The sequence below is a fragment of the Columba livia genome, chromosome 5, assembly GCF_036013475.1.
Source record: "Columba livia isolate bColLiv1 breed racing homer chromosome 5, bColLiv1.pat.W.v2, whole genome shotgun sequence".
Taxonomy (NCBI): Eukaryota; Metazoa; Chordata; class Aves; order Columbiformes; family Columbidae; genus Columba; species Columba livia.
The window spans coordinates 53,230,889-53,247,263 of record NC_088606.1 but is presented as its reverse complement, the minus strand read 5'-3'; the positions used below and the strand labels follow the sequence as shown (position 1 = coordinate 53,247,263).

At 44.2% G+C, this 16,375-nt stretch overlaps 2 protein-coding genes across 5 annotated transcripts in view; both read left to right on the top strand.

Moving 5' to 3' along the window:
- Positions 1-516: 516 nt before the first annotated feature.
- LOC102095613 (uncharacterized) lies at positions 517-11,142 on the top strand. Its single transcript, XM_005499352.4, has 10 exons — positions 517-852; positions 2,161-2,254; positions 3,073-3,204; positions 3,424-3,535; positions 4,125-4,198; positions 4,880-4,972; positions 5,945-5,979; positions 8,698-9,033; positions 9,503-9,551; positions 10,413-11,142. The coding sequence occupies exons 1-10, from the start codon at positions 568-570 to the stop codon at positions 10,706-10,708; spliced, it is 1,506 nt and encodes a 501-aa protein (XP_005499409.3). The 5' UTR covers positions 517-567; the 3' UTR covers positions 10,709-11,142.
- Positions 11,143-11,275: 133 nt separating this feature from the next.
- Positions 11,276-16,375, top strand: part of CARS1 (cysteinyl-tRNA synthetase 1) — a 34,388-nt gene continuing 29,288 nt past the window's right edge. For 2 of the 4 annotated variants that reach the window (XR_010473063.1, XM_065065204.1), the window contains exon 1: positions 11,276-11,404. Coding sequence is in view for 2 of the 4 variants with exons in the window: in XM_065065204.1 (XP_064921276.1) it covers positions 11,383-11,404 (22 nt within the window). In the remaining 2 variants the exon portion in view is untranslated. Of the gene's footprint in view, positions 11,405-14,619; positions 14,843-16,375 lie in introns of those variants that run through there. The other 2 variants (XM_065065205.1, XM_021299136.2) reach the window with 2 other exon arrangements.

Sequence of the window (16,375 nt, the reverse complement as noted above, 5' to 3'; positions counted from 1 at the left end):
AGCAGTGCTGAGCAGGAAGCCTTCAGTAGGTGTAAAAGCAAGCGCCTGAAATTCTTTGGATTGTTTCCATTTTACCAAACTACACACCCACAGGGATTCACTGGAACTTGTTGCTGCAGTTAAATAAAACAAATGCTGTTACCACAAGAGGAGCAGTTCAATGAAAGAAACTATTAACCTACATAAACTAATTATGCATCAGCAGATGAGGAATGTCCAACATCTACTGCTGCTGCCATAGGGGATTAAAAAATAATCCAAAAAGGAACAATCTATAGATTGCTGTGCCATTAATTTTAATCCAGTTTCAACATCTGGAGGTGAATGTCCCTACATGCCAGTTACGTGCAAATGGAGGATGAAAGGTACTATTGAGGAAAATCATGGCCAGAAATGTTATTTCTCTAGAAGGAATAGCTGCTGTTGAAAAGTTGGGAACCCAGTAACGCACCCAGTTGGTGCGGTTTTGGAAAAATTCCCCTTGCATCCTTTGCCCCTCCTATTGGTGATCAGCGACCAACAACGCGTGAGCTCTCGGTGGGAAGACACCAATCAGGCCATTTCCTAATGGGGTTTCCGCCTGCTCGTCGTAGGTGCAAGGCGCGGCACCGGGGCACGGCCCAACGCGCGACGTGGTTGTCCCCGGCCCTGCGCGCGGGCAGGGGGCTCTCGGGGCGCACGCTCTCCGGTTGTCCCGCTGCTCCCCGAAGGACCCGCAGCCGCGGAGGGGCGGGGCCGCCCGCCCCGGGGGTGGATAAAGCGGCGGCGGCACCGCCCCAGGACGTGCCGCTCGGAGCGGGCAGTGCTGAGTTGGTCGCTGCCATGGGAGCCGGAGGGGTGGCAGGGCTGCTGGTGAGTGCCGGGGTCGCTGGCTGTGGGTAGGGGCTCGTCCTCCGGCTGCTCGTCGCGAGTGAGGGCTGGCACCTGGCCACAGCCGGTCCCCAAATCCCTGCTTTTGAGAGGAGAAAAACTTCATTCAAGTCCAGCCTTGCGGGGTTTTCTACCATCCTCTTTCTCGACAGACTTTAGTAACTTCCCTTAGTTTTTATTTCGTGTTGCCTGAAGTTTTGGGAATCCTGAGTTAACGCAGCTGGCCTAAGCCTAAAAAGATAAGGAAGTGGAGCTGTCGTGGGGGTAAACTCAGCCCCGGTTTGCGGGGAATCCCCCGGAGTGGGGGGTTGGGGCAGGTGGAGCCTCTCCGAGTCTCTCTAGCGCAGTGGCTGCAGCTCGCCCTCTCGGGAAAATTACGAGTCGGGCGTGAGTTCTTTAATACTCCTCACGTTATCTAATTGTGAAATTGGTGGTTTTCTCAACTCCGCGGTTATGAGAAAGACTTTCAGTCCTCGGGGGAGAGTTGAAAGTTCACGGCAGCCGGGGAGTGACGACTCTTGATTTCAGCTTAGAAATCGGGAGCTGACGGCGATTAGCGACAGGGAGCTCGGCGGCCGCCGCTTCCCCTCCTCCTGCCTCTGTTTCACCACTTTCTCTCGCGTGTGTGTTCTAAGTGAGGCTGTACCTCCGTGGGCCGAAACCCGCTCGCCTCCTTGCGAACACCTGGCTGCCATGCTGGGCGGCCGTGCAGCTGATCCCCGCTGGAGGCTGTGCCGAGCGTGCGGCGCTGCAAGTTTCCCGGAGGCGGGGCGAAAAGTTTCTAACGTTAATGTTCCGAGGGCTACTGTAAGTTATTTTTGTTTATGACTCAACTACTTGCCTTCTGCTGAAGATTACTGAGCCAGCGAGAAATGTTGGATGAGGTCTCTGGGACATTTACACCATTTTGTTGTAAGAAGACTAACGCTGGTCATCCTGAATTACCAAGGTGGGCGGAGGAAGAAACGAATCCCTTGCACAAGGCAGACATCTCAGCCTCTGAAGTTCTATTTTCTTTTTAACAATCCATTGTAATTGAAGTTTAAAATGGATCTGGGGCAACAGTTGACTGCAGCCCATCAGCTGCTGCACGGTGCTTCTCTAACCCCAGCTTTGTGATTGTAATTACCGCTGTGAGCGGCACACTTAGCAGAAATTAGTTTGAGTTTCCTTTGTGGTTTCTATGAACTTCTGCAGGTGTTTTCAAGTCTTTGCAGGAACATCTCCCTGAGATGGTTATCGTGTCCTGGGAGGATGAATTGCTCAAACACCTGTTTGTCTTTGCTGCAGGTTACCCTGCTGATAGTGCCTGGAACCGGAGCAGAGGGCTGTGGGGAGGGAGAATACTTACACGAAGGTCACTGCTGTGTGTTTTGTCCCGCAGGTAAGACTTCAAGCAGTTAGAGCTGACAACAGCCATGTTTTTTTCCCCCGTGGAGATGACTGCATGGTTACTGTTTTTTTTTTTACATTACATCTGGTGAAAGCATAAGCCCGTTTGGAGCTGTGGTGGCTTCCTGGTGCTGTCAAGGCCAGGCTCCATTTTGAAGCGAGAGCCACTTATGCAATAGGTGATAACTGGGAGAGGTGCCTTGGCAGCAAGTCAGGAAAATGTTGCCTGTAGTTGAAGATGAAATGTTCAAAGTCAGGTGGTGATTTGTTGTTTGGTTTTATTTATATTTAGTTAGCACAAAGAACAGGCCTAGGGGAATTTTGATAATTTTGTATCTGTAGGCAAGACTTTGGTTTGCCTCTTCCTTGCCCAGTGTGTGCAGAGTTAATAAGCTTTGTGCCAAGAAGCACACTGTCCTTCGATAGTACTGGAGGGATAGATATCAGATTAGAGATAATTCAGACAAAGGAGAAGAGAGGTTGTTACAAGCAATTCTCCGTGTACCCGCCGTGTCCCTTCAGAGGAGATGGTGGTGGCCCCATGGATGACTCTGTGTTGCCATGGTGAGTCATCCTAGTCCTGACAGAAGCATGGTGGGATGTCTCTTCTGCCACCACTCCCTGTCTGGGGGGGAAGCTGTAAATGTGCCTCCCGACTTGGCTGTGCTGCTCGGTTCCTGTGGCACAGCGTTTACTTGTGAGGAAAGGTTGAACTTCAACTGAAAATGACTTTGTGTTGTAACACCCTGTTGTAGTCCTCTGGCTGGTAAAGGATCCCTTGAGACTGCTGTGGGTTCTCCTCTTCCACAGGTACTTACGTTGATCAGCACTGCAGCGCTCCGCATTTGAGAGGAACATGCCTCCCTTGCATCGAAGGAGAAAGTTATACTGCTCATGAGAATGGCTTGGAAGAATGCTTGTTGTGCAGACAGTGCAAAGATGGTACGAAGCATGATTTCGATGAAACCTTAACCCTTTTCTCCTTTTTTAATGTGGAATGCCTGGTCTTTTGTTTTTTTTGTTGTGGTTGGTTTTTTTGGACTTCCAGTCATTGATAATATTGAACTTACAAATTGCATTTAAGGCTTGAGTTTATTTTTTGCATAGTGGCAGGGAGTTACAGCTCTTATGTTTACTTTCTAACTTATGTTTTATTTTTAGATCAGATAACTTCGAGACCCTGTACTCTGATGCGTGATACTGAATGCCAGTGCAAACCAGGGTATTTCTGCCCTGCTGAGGGCTGTGAAGTATGTCAGAGGTGCAGTACAGTGTAAGTTTGATAATTAATGTAAGCGACTCTTTTCCTTCTAGGGAACACTAGAGCTGTGGCCTAATCTGTGCCTATACATAACATGTTATTAGGCTGTAAATAATTGCCCTGAAGCCAGTTTGCATTATTCATGCTTTTAAATTTTTGGTGTCAAATTACATGAGGTTGAGATCTAGGAAGATATTTTGGTATTGTTGTACTTGTTGCTTATGGCTGTAAGCTTACACTTTAGTGTCTTCAGTTTAGTACTTCCTCACAAATGCACTTGAGTGAGCTTTGTAGCAGCCAGTCCAAAATTTTGGGAGGTGGGACCACCTTTTTAAGGAAACAAACTGTACATGAATAATGCATCTACTCTGTGGGTTTTTTTTTTCCTCACCACTTAAAGGCTAACATAGATGAGCTTTATCTGTTTTGCTTCCATCTAATCTTGTAGTATTATCTTGCTTAAAGGTGTACTTCTAACAAAGTTATCTGTTTGTGTGTTCTGTTCATGCCTCTGAGCTCTACCTGAAAAAAATCAGGCCTGGGTGGAGCTGCATATTGCTCTGGAAACGTCAATACAACCAGGTGTTGCTCTTCGTTTCAGGTATCCGGAAGGGAAAGAAACTGTGCAGAATTGCAATGCTACTACCGGCCTAGGATATGACTTACCTGATCAAGGTCTGGCACTAATATCACTCTGCTTGGTTTGTTGGGTCTGTGGCATCAGGCTAAAAAACAGCAGTATGAGAAACAGTGGTTTGAACTACTGTAACATGTTTAAGAGCTTTTTTATTTTGATTTGGGAGTTATTTGCTGAAGACAGTTTCTCAAAGGGGTTGGAGTGAAAAGCTACATATATTGCCAGGATTTTCTAAGTTGCAACAGTGACACTGAAAGTTACAGATAATGCAAATATTTCTTTCATTTTTTCTGTGTCTGAGAACCTGCACAGGGAGTGGCTGTTTCTTCTGCTGGTTAGGTAGCTTCTACCAGACTAGAAAAAGAAGAAACTGATGCTACCAGCACTATAGCACCTGAAGCTTGCTGTGATCCTTTGCGTTCTTGTTTCCATTTCTTCTTAAATCTCTCTGCAGAAAGCCTTGTACAAGTTGTATTGCAGCTCTATACAGAATCCCCTGCTGCCTTTGGGGTAACAGTGTGCAGTGTGAATGAGTACTTGCACATTCAGGTCAGCTGGTAGTCCCAGCACCTTTACCAGGACAAGCTAGCTGGGTCATTGTACTAGTGCTGAGCTTGGGTTGGTCTCTAGGATGGCAGAGAAGACTTGCACGTCAGAATATCTTTTTTGGGAACTGCTTCACTACTAAATAAAATAAAATATTCCTTGTTCCTTTGCAGGAAGCACAGCTCTTGTGTGGAGTATTGTGATTGGTTTGGGTTGTGGTGTTCTGGTGCTGGTTTTCGTCATTAGAAAGCTGAAGAGTGATAAAGGTAACTGTTTGATTACTATCCATAAACTTTCCAGAACTAGGCAAAGCATGCACCAAAGCTACCCCGCTTTTTGTGTTACCTTATGGGGACCTGTTTAAGCTCTAGCTTATTTACTACATGATTCAATTAAGTAACTCCTGTATAATGGATACCAGTTTTGTTCAGTAAACAGAAAGCTCATAGTTAAAACTGACACATTTTTACTTTGCTGACAGATGCCTTTTCTTCAAAGCAAGATCAGCATAAGGTCCTTAAAAGGACTTTTCCTATCTACTTGCATTGTATTGGCAAAGAGTGAGACAAATCTGCATAAGCTCAGGGACATGATGCAAGAAGTAGCAACTAATTGTATCATTAATTACTTTCATTCATTGTGTTTGATTGTGGAGATTTTTTGCTAGAAATTGTTGCGCTTTCATCACTTGAGCCTCTTAACAGAAATGTTAGGTTTAGGTCCTGTGTGAATTTATTTTTTTAGTGGAAATGGAGATGTTTTCATGATAAACGTTTCCACTACATATTAAAGTGTTTTTGCAACTAGTTTAGTTAGAATAATGTTGAAAATTATTCTGAATTTTGGATGTTAACTTTGTTCAAATCATATCTTAAATATTGTATTGCAGTAAAGACAATTTCTGCCTCCTTTGTATTGCAGTAGCCCATAAAAATGCTAAGAAGCATAAGCTGGGAGGTGAGGTTTGAAAGAGTGGCTTAAAAGCCAAACTGCATCTTGCGATCTGTATATTACTAGGCAGGACTCTTCATCCCCCTGTATGGTGTTTGTGCTTTGGTGCAAACTAAGGATAGTACTCTCATGCAATGTATGTCAGGTTAAGGAAACTGAATGGCTTGTATTAGAGCTTTGGTTTGTGTTACAAATGAGTCTCCTGCATATAAATCTTGTGTCAATTCACATGTGTTCAAGTTGCTGCAATTCCTGAAAGTTTCTTAGACATTTATCTTGTTTTCCAGCTCCTTCAACTGTTAAAGATGTGGAGAAAGGTCTGGTAAGTATACGATGCATCAAGTATTTCATCTCAGTTTTGTGCAGCTTAAGTGTGCAGTGCTTGATTGTACCTGCTACACAGCTCTCAATTTCTGTCCCGCTGTATACGTGGGGTAGGATGCATTCCTGGGATGCAACAAGTTGTGATTCACTCAGGACCAGGTGTTAGCAAAGGCCTGATGCATTCATCAGCTGCACATGTCCACTGCAGCTGGCCTTTCCAGTACTTCCCTTGGAAACATTCCAGAGCCTGTGGCCAGGATGTTTTGAAAGTGGAAAAAATAGGCTGAGTGCAAGATTTCTCTTCACACTGTCTCCAAGTGATGCCTTGATGCAGTTAGTTCTTTGCCATTTCATGTGTGTATTCCACATGGCAACATCAGCCATCACTCTGCATGGTGGTGTTCCAGCTTTCCTTGCATTTTGGTGACATTATTTGTTTAGAAGACTGACTTCTCTTGTTCCAGCAAAGTGACTGAGTCTTTCTGCCTTTGGACTCATGTCACAAGCTACAGACCAGGACCTGGCAGCCCAACTCCTTGGTGCTAGACACTCCTTGGTGCTAGGCACTCGTAAGGGGCTCAGGATGCTGAGCGGAGCACTTGAGAAGTACATCCCTGAAAAGGTTTTATCAAGCTAAGACTGGCTGCTGGCACATGTTCCCCTTTAAAGCTAGGTTAACCCTGGCCTCCTGTAGTCAAACACTATTTTAAAACCTTACTGCTTCAGTCTCAAAAGATTATTGCTAGTCTAGCTTTAGGGTCTCTATTTAGAAGTTATACTCGTAACAGCATGGCAAGGCAAAAATGAACTCAGTCTTCACTAGTATAGTTAATTATTTGTAACACCAAGCTGTAAAACAAATGTTTGTCTTGATGAGCAATTAAGAAAAGCATCCAGATTCCTTTTGTAGCACATGTGCAGCACCTTCTCCCTGCTGCCTTCCTTGTCCCCAACCCAGTGCATGTACTACTCACCTGCTGTGTAAGCTCTTGTCTAATCTTACTAGTTAGACATTTAAAGTAATGTATCTTAATTATGCCACAAATACATGAAGACTGAAGAAACAGAATTGAAAGATCTGTTAAAAACATCACTTTAAACCCTCTTCTTTTTTGAAGGTCCATAAGTGCCTCAAATATGTGAATCACCCATGGGTTTTTGTTGGGTTGTGTCCTCCCCCACACCCCGGCCAGAATCGCAGCGCTTCATGTGTATTCATAAAAGCTGATGAAGAAATACGACAGAAAACCTGATCAAAATGCTGTAGCATAGGAATGGGCAAATGTAACATCTCTTTAATTTGAATAAAATGGTAGCAGAATAGTGCAATTGCAAATGGTGCATGGCAATGCTTAGCTCTGATGTAAGGGTTGTTGCAGGCATGAGTTGTGATGTCTGCACACTTGGAGTGTCTGTGCTACTGTAATAAATGTTATTTGCTAAGGAGAGTTACACTGCAGTACTGAGACTGGATGTTTTGGTACCAATACACTGTCCTCTCCAAAGCACCAGTGAACTTACACTGCTGAGGAGAAAAAAAACCAAAAGCTGAACCTGCTGATACTTTATTTCATTCCAAAATGGAGCAGCAGCAGCTATTGGTCAGTCATACTGTGTACCTTCAGTCACTTGGTTACCTACTTAAGAAGTATTCTGTACAAATAGGATCAACTTGTTTAACCTGTTTGCACCCTTAAACAGAACGTGTATTCAGTGAGGATGTTGTACAACTACATGTGTAATATGTGGGGTGGTTCCCCTGACATCCCTGCCTACGCATGTTAGTCACATGGTGGCATCACACATGGGTCACTGGCCTTGTACAAACAGAAGTCACACTGACTTATGCTTGTGGGGGAACTGTACCTTAAACACAAGTCTTATGGGAAAAATAGTCCCTCCTTGCCTTCATTTTCCACTTTAAAAAAAAAACCCAATGTTCCTAAAGCTTTCCAGTTTTAGTACTAGCTGGCGTGCTAGACAGATGCTGGTCTGCTTTGTACCTGTACTGTCCTTGATGAGTTGGAACTATGCTCCCTGTTCATATGGTTGCTGAACATATTGACAATGCTAGAAACGATGCAGCCCTCCTCACTTGCTTTCATCTTTGTCCTCTCACAAAAGCTATGCAATGTGCACCAATGCTTACTGGCTTCTTTCAGCTGGTTCTAGTTTGTGAATCTGCCATAAAAACTAATCCAGCCAAAAAAAGCCCAAGCTAGTGCTCTTACATGGAGCTGACAGGCTATCATCAGCTTGGCAAAAGCTCTGAGAGCATCATCCTTGATACACGAATAGGCTGGAAGCCCCTGTTGCTGTTAAGCCAGCTCAGGTGCAGCAAGGCAATTTAATTTCCTCCTGCCTCATGAGGGGTGTGTACCTTCCACAGCTAGAAAGGAGCAAGTAGCAATATGTGCTAGTGAAAACATTAGGAAAAGCTGCCTGTGTTTGTTGTGAGGGCAGCCTGTGTGCCTTACCCTGCAGTCCAAGGGGAGCAGAACAGCCAGAGAAACAGAGAATTCAGGCTCTGAATTAATTTGGAGTCCGAGTCTATAAAGGATGTAACTTTTGTGTGTTTGTAACTTCACCAAATGAGCTGCTCTCCTATTATTTCTCTGACATCTGGTGACTTCAGGTGTTCTGTTTTCTTCCTCCATGCTGTCCTTGAAGGGATACCTATGAAGCATGTCTTAAAATACATTCTTATTCTTTACAGGAGTTGGAGGGCAGTACTGAAAGCCTCATTTTACCAGAAGTGGAGGCACCTGCAAATAAGGCAGCCAAGGCAGAGGGTGAGAACTCTGGTGAGAGCCCAGAGGGCCAAGCACAAACCAACGTTAACTTGGAAGCGAATAACACATCACCAGAGGAAAATGGTGGTGTGCTTTCTGAGCGGGCTGCCATCCTGCGTGGGGGCTTGAGGCGCCACATGGGCAGGTTCTGGAGGAGGATCGCTATGTCTTCACTACCGGCAAAAACTGGACACAATCCTGGTTTTCATCAGAACGCCCGGTCTAACATACAAAGCAGCAGGATGCCAGCAAATCATATGGTAAGTGTGGGTGAAATTATGATCATATTTTCTATGATATGTGTGACTTTTGTTGAGTTCATAATTACTCCTTGAGCAATAGATGCTGTTTTCAGATGGAACAATAGGGAAGAGGAGGCTTTGCCTTAAAGATGTAATAGAAAGTATGGAAAGTGACATCTCAGGAAAGCGAACTTCAGTCCCTCATTTAATGTGCTCTGTCTCTCATCTCCCTGTTCAATATGTACACAGCAGCTAATATTTTGCAATAGCAGCAAAAGTGTTGCCTTGTTGCTTCACTTTAGAGCTAATAGGATGGCTGTTCCAGTATACAATTTTCTTTACTCAAATACTTTCATCTGTGCTGTGAAATCTGCCTCTCCCCCTTATTAGAATGGATGCTGTGGAAGCAAACTGTCCAGTAGCTCAGGAATAATCGTGAGTGAAGCGCCCTGATATGTTGGAGTAACAGTCCAATTTTATATTACAGGCACGAGAACCAAAGTTTCGAATAATTGTTAAAGATCTCTCTCAAAAAGGTAAGTATTCCATAAATTGACAGTACTTGAAATTTCTTGTTTTGTTGTTGCTTGGTTTTGTGTTTTTTTTTTTTCTTTTTGTGTTGACTTCAGTCTAATTAAGGAATAGCACAGGGGACCCTAATGAATATTGCTTAGAGCTACAAGTCTTTCAGTTTATTGTAAAATATGCTGAAACAGGATTATTACTGTGGTTGAGAGAAGTTCTAATCCTTGCGGTGAATTGTTCTACTTTAAAGCATGGCTTTTTTGCACAGGACTTGGTGCAGTCATGCTTTTAAGAATCATAGAAAACGTTTTTTGTATGTTTTAAACAAGCCTGCGTTGCAGCAGTCTACTCTGCTTTAATGAGTGAGATGTAGGTCAGAGCAGGAGATCTTTCTGTCAAATGTCTGCTCACATGGTGCAGACCGCATGGATTCCCCACACATCTACCTGTACACAGCAAGTTGATGTGCTGGATGTCCAAGCGGTGGTTTTTGCTCACGCTGGTCTCCTGTGACAAACCTTTACCCGTAGAACAGTGAAGTGGTTCAAGCCTACTGCTGAGCAGCCCTATTAAGCTTAAGTGAAGACATGCAGGCCAATGAAAACTTCCTCAAAACTACCTTTACTGAATGATGTCTCATCTTAAAAGACTACTTTTGAGATAAGTAGACTGATACCTCTAGCTTCTTTCAGCATCATTTAGTAGGAAACATGTTTTTCCTGCTGTGTCTTAGTTACCAAATGGGCCTTGCTGCTGCTGTTTGGTCTGTGCATGTATTGGCTGAAAATTAATGGGAAAGCATGTACGTTAGCTAAAAAAAAATCTGTATTTTAAAACCTAAGCTGATGTGTGGTGTTTGTTTTTTCTTTCAGAGCTGAGAGATAGCTTTTGGGCCTTTATAAATGAAGTACCACCAAACAAATGGAAGCGGCTTATGAGAACTCATCTACAGGAAAATGATATTACTAAAATTATTTATGACTTTCCTAAAGATAGAGAAGAACAGTATTATCAGATGCTTCTCACTTGGAAAAACACACTGGGAGAAAAACGATGTATTATTAAATTACTGGATGAGTTAAGGTATCTAGATACCAAGGCTTATGATAACATATTGAACACTTTAAAAAGTAATAACGTTATAACTAAAGTAGAAGCTACAGATTAATGTTTACTATGAACTTAAAAACTGTTTCTGTGTACATATATGTTTACAAACCTCCTGTAAATGAGGACATCAACAAACTGGTAGCAGAAGCCATGGCATGAACTTGATATCCTCCTCACCTTCCCGCGGGGAGCTGGATGTGGCCTAATGCTGTTGCTGTTGACATGGACTCCGGTTGTGAGGCTCACTAAGAGCTTTTGAGTTGTACGATATTAAACTCGAGCGCCAATTTGAGCGTGAGATGCTCCAGCTCGCACTTCCCTCCGTGTGAGGCAGGACCGTGCTGTCAGAGCCTGGGCAGCAGCAATGAAGAGGCTGCTGCTGGTTTTGAGGAGACTGCCATGCTTTTGTTTCTGAAACAGTGATGTTCTGTATCGGCATGCTCGGAATTCTTTTGTTTGAAGCGCGGCAATAAAAGCCCGGTTGAGCCGGAAGATGGGCTTGGCTCTTGGGCCTCTTTGTGCGCGGGTGGCGGTGAGGTGAGCGGAGCCTGGCCGCGCGCTTGGCGGGAAGGCGCCGTGGGCGGGAAGCGGGGGGGTGGGTGGTGCTCCCCCGTTGCCGTGGTGACGCGGGGCTCCCGTCGGAAGTAGCGTAAAGGCGGGCGGGGCGGGGCGGGGCGACGCTTCCGGGCACGCTGTTGCATCAGCTCGCGAGCGGGGGCAGGAGGCAGCAGGATGGCAGCGGCCGCCGAGCAGGGTAGGGCAGCGACCGGCGCCGGGGGGGCCCGGCCGGGCCAGGCGAAGGGTCCTGTGGGGTTGTCACGGCTCGGTGGGAGAGTGGTGTCACGGCCGCGCCGCTGTCACGGTGTCAGGTGGGCGTCGTGACGTCAGGCGGCGGGGGCTGCCGTCCGGCTGCCCTGTCACGGCGGCTGAGGCGGCGTGGCGGCAAATGGCGGCCGGGGGCGTTGGGGCGGCGCCCTGGCGGCCTCTGCAGTGTGCCCCTGGGGGCCTGTGCCGGCGGGATCCCCGAAGGGGTGGGTCGGGGGAGCCCCGCCGCCGCAAGCCCCTGAGGTGTGAGACAGGCGGCCGTCAACCATCACCACACGTGTGGGGCAGAGGTGGTGTGTGGAAACAGTCCCCCTCACCCGCTGTTGGGTGGGTGTCCCTGGGGAGGTCACCTGTGACCCTCAGTGGCGGGTGACACGTAGGCAGCTCCTGATGCCAGTCTAAAGTGTATCATGTGGCTGGGTTCGTGTGTGTATGGAGTGGTGGGAAGCGGGGGTCCACAGGTGCCGGTTGCACCTCTCACACTGGTGCCTATGGATCAGAGGACCTCCGGTGCCTTGCAAAGGCCATGGGAGGTGATCCACATCGTGCCTTGCCTCTAATGTGAAGGCTAATGATGACACATGATGATGTGTGAAAAAAACTCGGAGCTTCTCAGTACTGAAGTTTGGAAACAGCTGTTTTTCAGCTTGATGGGTTCAAAGAGACAGCTTAGTCAGTTGTGTGCTTATCACTGTATCGTCTGCTCTCTTTCCCCTGCTTCTGTCGCTCTTACTGTTCTTCCTAGTCGTCTGTGCTCTCCTTGAACTCACGTCTGAAGTTTTTTACTTTTCTGGACTTTTTTTTGTGCTTGTGTTTCAATGATGAGTTATGCTACAGTCTTCCATATGGAAGGAGGGCCAGGGTAGTCCTATAATTTTTGGCATTACTGTAGCAAATAGAAACTTGGAATACCAGTCATACAAGTATGAAATACCATTATGGTATGTAAGGGGTTGGAAATTTCTGTCATTCTAGTCAAGGATCTGGAGATTCAATTTTTTTGCCCCTTTTTCTTTGTTACTCAAAGTTACTTTGCTCTTTGTTTATCACAAGTAACATTCCTCTGTAAGGGAGTCCAGAAACCTTTATTGTTGTCAAGGGACTGGCTTTTTCAGTACCTTTGTTAAGGTAAGGGCGGGGCGAAAAAACCCACCAAAGTCTCAGTTCAGGTGTGCTTTAAGAAACTTTTTAGTTATGTTTATTATTGGGCACATAGTATTTGCCTTTTACTGAAATTGTAATCGTTACTTTTGGTTTCAGTTCAGGAAAAGTGGAAGTGGAACTTACAGGGCTAAGGTGACTAGGACTGACAAGCTCTTCCTTGCTGGGATACTCCCATCTTAAAAATCTCTTCTCTGCTAAAAGCCTCTTGATCCTTTTGTCTGAATCTTGAAAAGTCTTTGGTCTCTGTGTGTGTATGCTGTCTCCGCATAGCTGGGATAGCTGCATCGGTTCCGTTCTTCTGAAATATTTATGGAAAAGGGTAATTCATCTTGGCTGAGCACATAGCTGGACTTCCAAAGCTACCAGAGTGACCAGCCAAAATGATAAATAGCCAGTTTGGAGCTTTATTAATGTTATGTTACACTTACCTGCTGTGAGTTGTTTAAATTTGTGAAAGCCAAGTTGGAAAAGAAATTACATTTAAAAATATTCAGAAACATCTAAGACTTCTCAGAAAATGCCCATGCAGAAATCCTGAAACATTTCAGTTGTCATCTAATTATTACTGACAAGGTTAGCAGGTTCAGGGAAGCCCAGGAAACCTGATTTTTCCCTCAAGCAAAGTAACTCCCTGTTTTTGTGTCAGCTAGCTTACTGCCTACTTTATGGCCTTGCTGTACTTACTTTGCTGTCAACACTTTCAAGGAATGGAGGTTTTTGTTTTCAAGTTAATAAAAGTGAAAAATTTCCATAAAATTTGATTTTGTGTGGGTTACGCTTCTTGATTAAACTTCAAAGGTATTTTGTGTTCAAATAAAATGTAGAAGTGATCTTATGCCTTTGAGTCTCTGTGTTACTGCAGTCTTGCAGACAAATTCCCCGTGTCCTTGAATAGTCCCTGAAGCACCCCGTGATGGAAAGAAGAATGTGTGACAATTATATCTTCCATGGAGATCATACACTGGAAATTATTATTTGAGAAGCGTATTTATTAATGTCTAGAGTGCATTTTTTTGAAACGACTTTTTAATGCAGGAGTAGTGTTAAATTATAAACATTTATTCTTGTGATTTTTCAAGGGTATTTTGCTACCTCTCCAGTACTCATGCTCAGTGCTTGTTTTCTGAACGGAGTTGCTCTTGAGTGATATGATTTGATGTCTATGGATCATTCCATTCACATGAGTTAATACTCAGTGTTTTGCAATAGCTCTGTAATACTGCTGTGTTTGTTGGGTTTTTTTTTGTCAAGAAGACACTTCCTAGTGCAATTGAGTAGTAGCAGCTGTAATTTTTCTGTTTTGGGAGGGTAAAAAGTTGCAGTCAGAGAGAAGAGATATTTCTTAGCCTGGTTTCCTAAAGCAGCAGGGGTAAAACAGGTCAGACCTATATATGTCCATTTGCCCCAGTGGGCTGTGCCTTGCACACAGTTGGCAGACTGAGCAAAAATGGGTTGGAGCTGTACAGTAGGATGGGGATCCCAAAGTGTGTGGGGAGAGAGGATGAAGTGCTTAGGAGGTACCCGGAAATATTTTGGTGGGAGTGTGTGATGAACTAAAGGCAATGCAAGACACTAAGGAGGTGAACTAAGCATGCAGAACATAAATCACAGACAAACAAGATTTTTTAGATTTATTACTCTTATTTTTAGTAGTGATATAAAGGAAATTGGAACAGACTTTTATGTAAAGATAGTTTTGACTGATTTCTTTTGCTTGAAAAGAAATGGTCTTCTGGTATACTGCTATCCAAAAGACTGTTAACCTATACATTCTTTCTTCCCAGGAGAACACCCTGTGCTTCAGGAAAAAAAGCTTTTGTTTAGTTAGTTCAGTCCAGTTTGGAGTTACTCACAAGAATGCCAGAAGTGAAAGTGACATTATCCTGTATGTATTGCAATAGGATGCTCAGAGGTATTGCAGAATTGCACTGATCATTCAGTCCTCGCTCAAACACAGCAAATTTGTTTGTATCTCTGCAGTTGTCTGCAGCAGAGAGTAGAACACACCTGTGCTAGCGTTAAGCTAGCTGTCATGCTTGGAAAAGTGCCTGTCAGTCTAGAAAAGGAAGTTTGGAACTCAGCACAGCCTGTGAAACCAGCGTAGGAAACTGGAATTGGTACAGTGAGCCTGCTGGGCGCTCCAGACTGCTGTGGCTCAGCTGCTGCTGCTGTGCCCCGAGCAACCCTCTCACCAGCTGCTCAGGTGTGTTCATGCTGTAGTGCCCTTGCTGTGGTGTGCAGGCACGGATTGAGTTTGGGCTGAATTTGAGTCAGTGATCAGTCTCAGCATAAAGACAGCCTCCTGCTAGGTCCCCTGGGCTAACTGGTTTCTTTGGTATGTTATACTTTCAAGGCTGCTGTTGGTCTTGCAACTAGAAATAACGTCAGACTTTGTAATTTCAAGTATCAATGTGTGTGCCAAGATTGTTCAAAGTAATTTTGATTGCTCTTTTTATCAGGGCTGAGCTGGCACTGACGTTCACAGGTCATGTTTTACATCTCTCCTTACCAAAATTAGCTTGTATGAGTTCTGTCATCTTTGTTGTATTTATGTGTAAGTTTGTGCAACTTCCCTTTTAGATTGGTTTGCAGATGTGGTTGGAAAGCACTTATACTGTTTCAGATACACTGACTTGCTTCCCATTAGCAGCCCAGTATGTGAATAATGGCCATAATAACCTTAATAATACTTTGCAAATTGAGTGTTGCTTTCCTTGCAATAGATCTTTAAAGATCTTTCTTTGAGATATAGTTTCATTTCTACACAGATCATTCCTGTAATACTTTTTTTTTGGGCCTTCTCCCTCATGATTCATGGATACGAAATTCACATTCAAGGAAGGAAGACTTATGTCTTAGGTTTCCATAGTTAATGGACATAACTGTGTCCAACTATTTAATGTGTATAAACATGTGAAGTTCTATGAAGATAAACATCAGTAGTTAGGAGCCCGAAATGTTTATAGTAAAATTAACTATGTGAGCTGAAGCTGAATCCCTTTCAGCTGGGTGAGGCAAGCCTATAAGGTCTAGTTATGAACCATTATTTATTTGTTATCCTTATATTTACTGAACAATTACCTGTATAGCCCTTGAGAGTGATCGAGAGTTTACATGAATCTGACTTTGCTTTTCTGTATGAATTTTAAATATCTTTTGTGACCTTTGTTTTTTTTAATTATTATTTTGTAGTCACAGATCTTTTGTATTAATTCTGCTGGTGTGCCACTATATCTCATTTTATCTCAAAGGAGTCAAACACAAGCATACTTGATATCTAGCTGACATTTCCCTGTCATCCTGAGTTCCTGTTGAATATTTTAGTAATTGACTTCCATGTAGGAAATAAGCTGCTCATAAAAACTGATGATATTGGAAAAACTTTTCAATTCTGCAGTTCCCCACATCCTCTCCTAGCCATGACTTCCCCATCTCCTCTCATCCGTCCCCTTCCATGAGTGTTGGTCTGTGAGCACCTCCAGTGCTCTGGGAACCACTTGTGCAGAAGTTGTTCAGTGGCCGTCGTCTCTGTCAGGGTTTGGCAGCAGGGACGTGTGTTCTCATGCTGCCTCTCTCACTTTATTGCACTATTACCTTGAGTACATCTTAGACTACCTTCTTGGCTGACTACCTAAGTGGATATTGGTTCAATGTTCATACAGTGCTTTGAATATGAATGGAGTTACAAATGTTGAATCATTCTAGGAAAATCTGAATGCCAGGTTTACCTAATGTC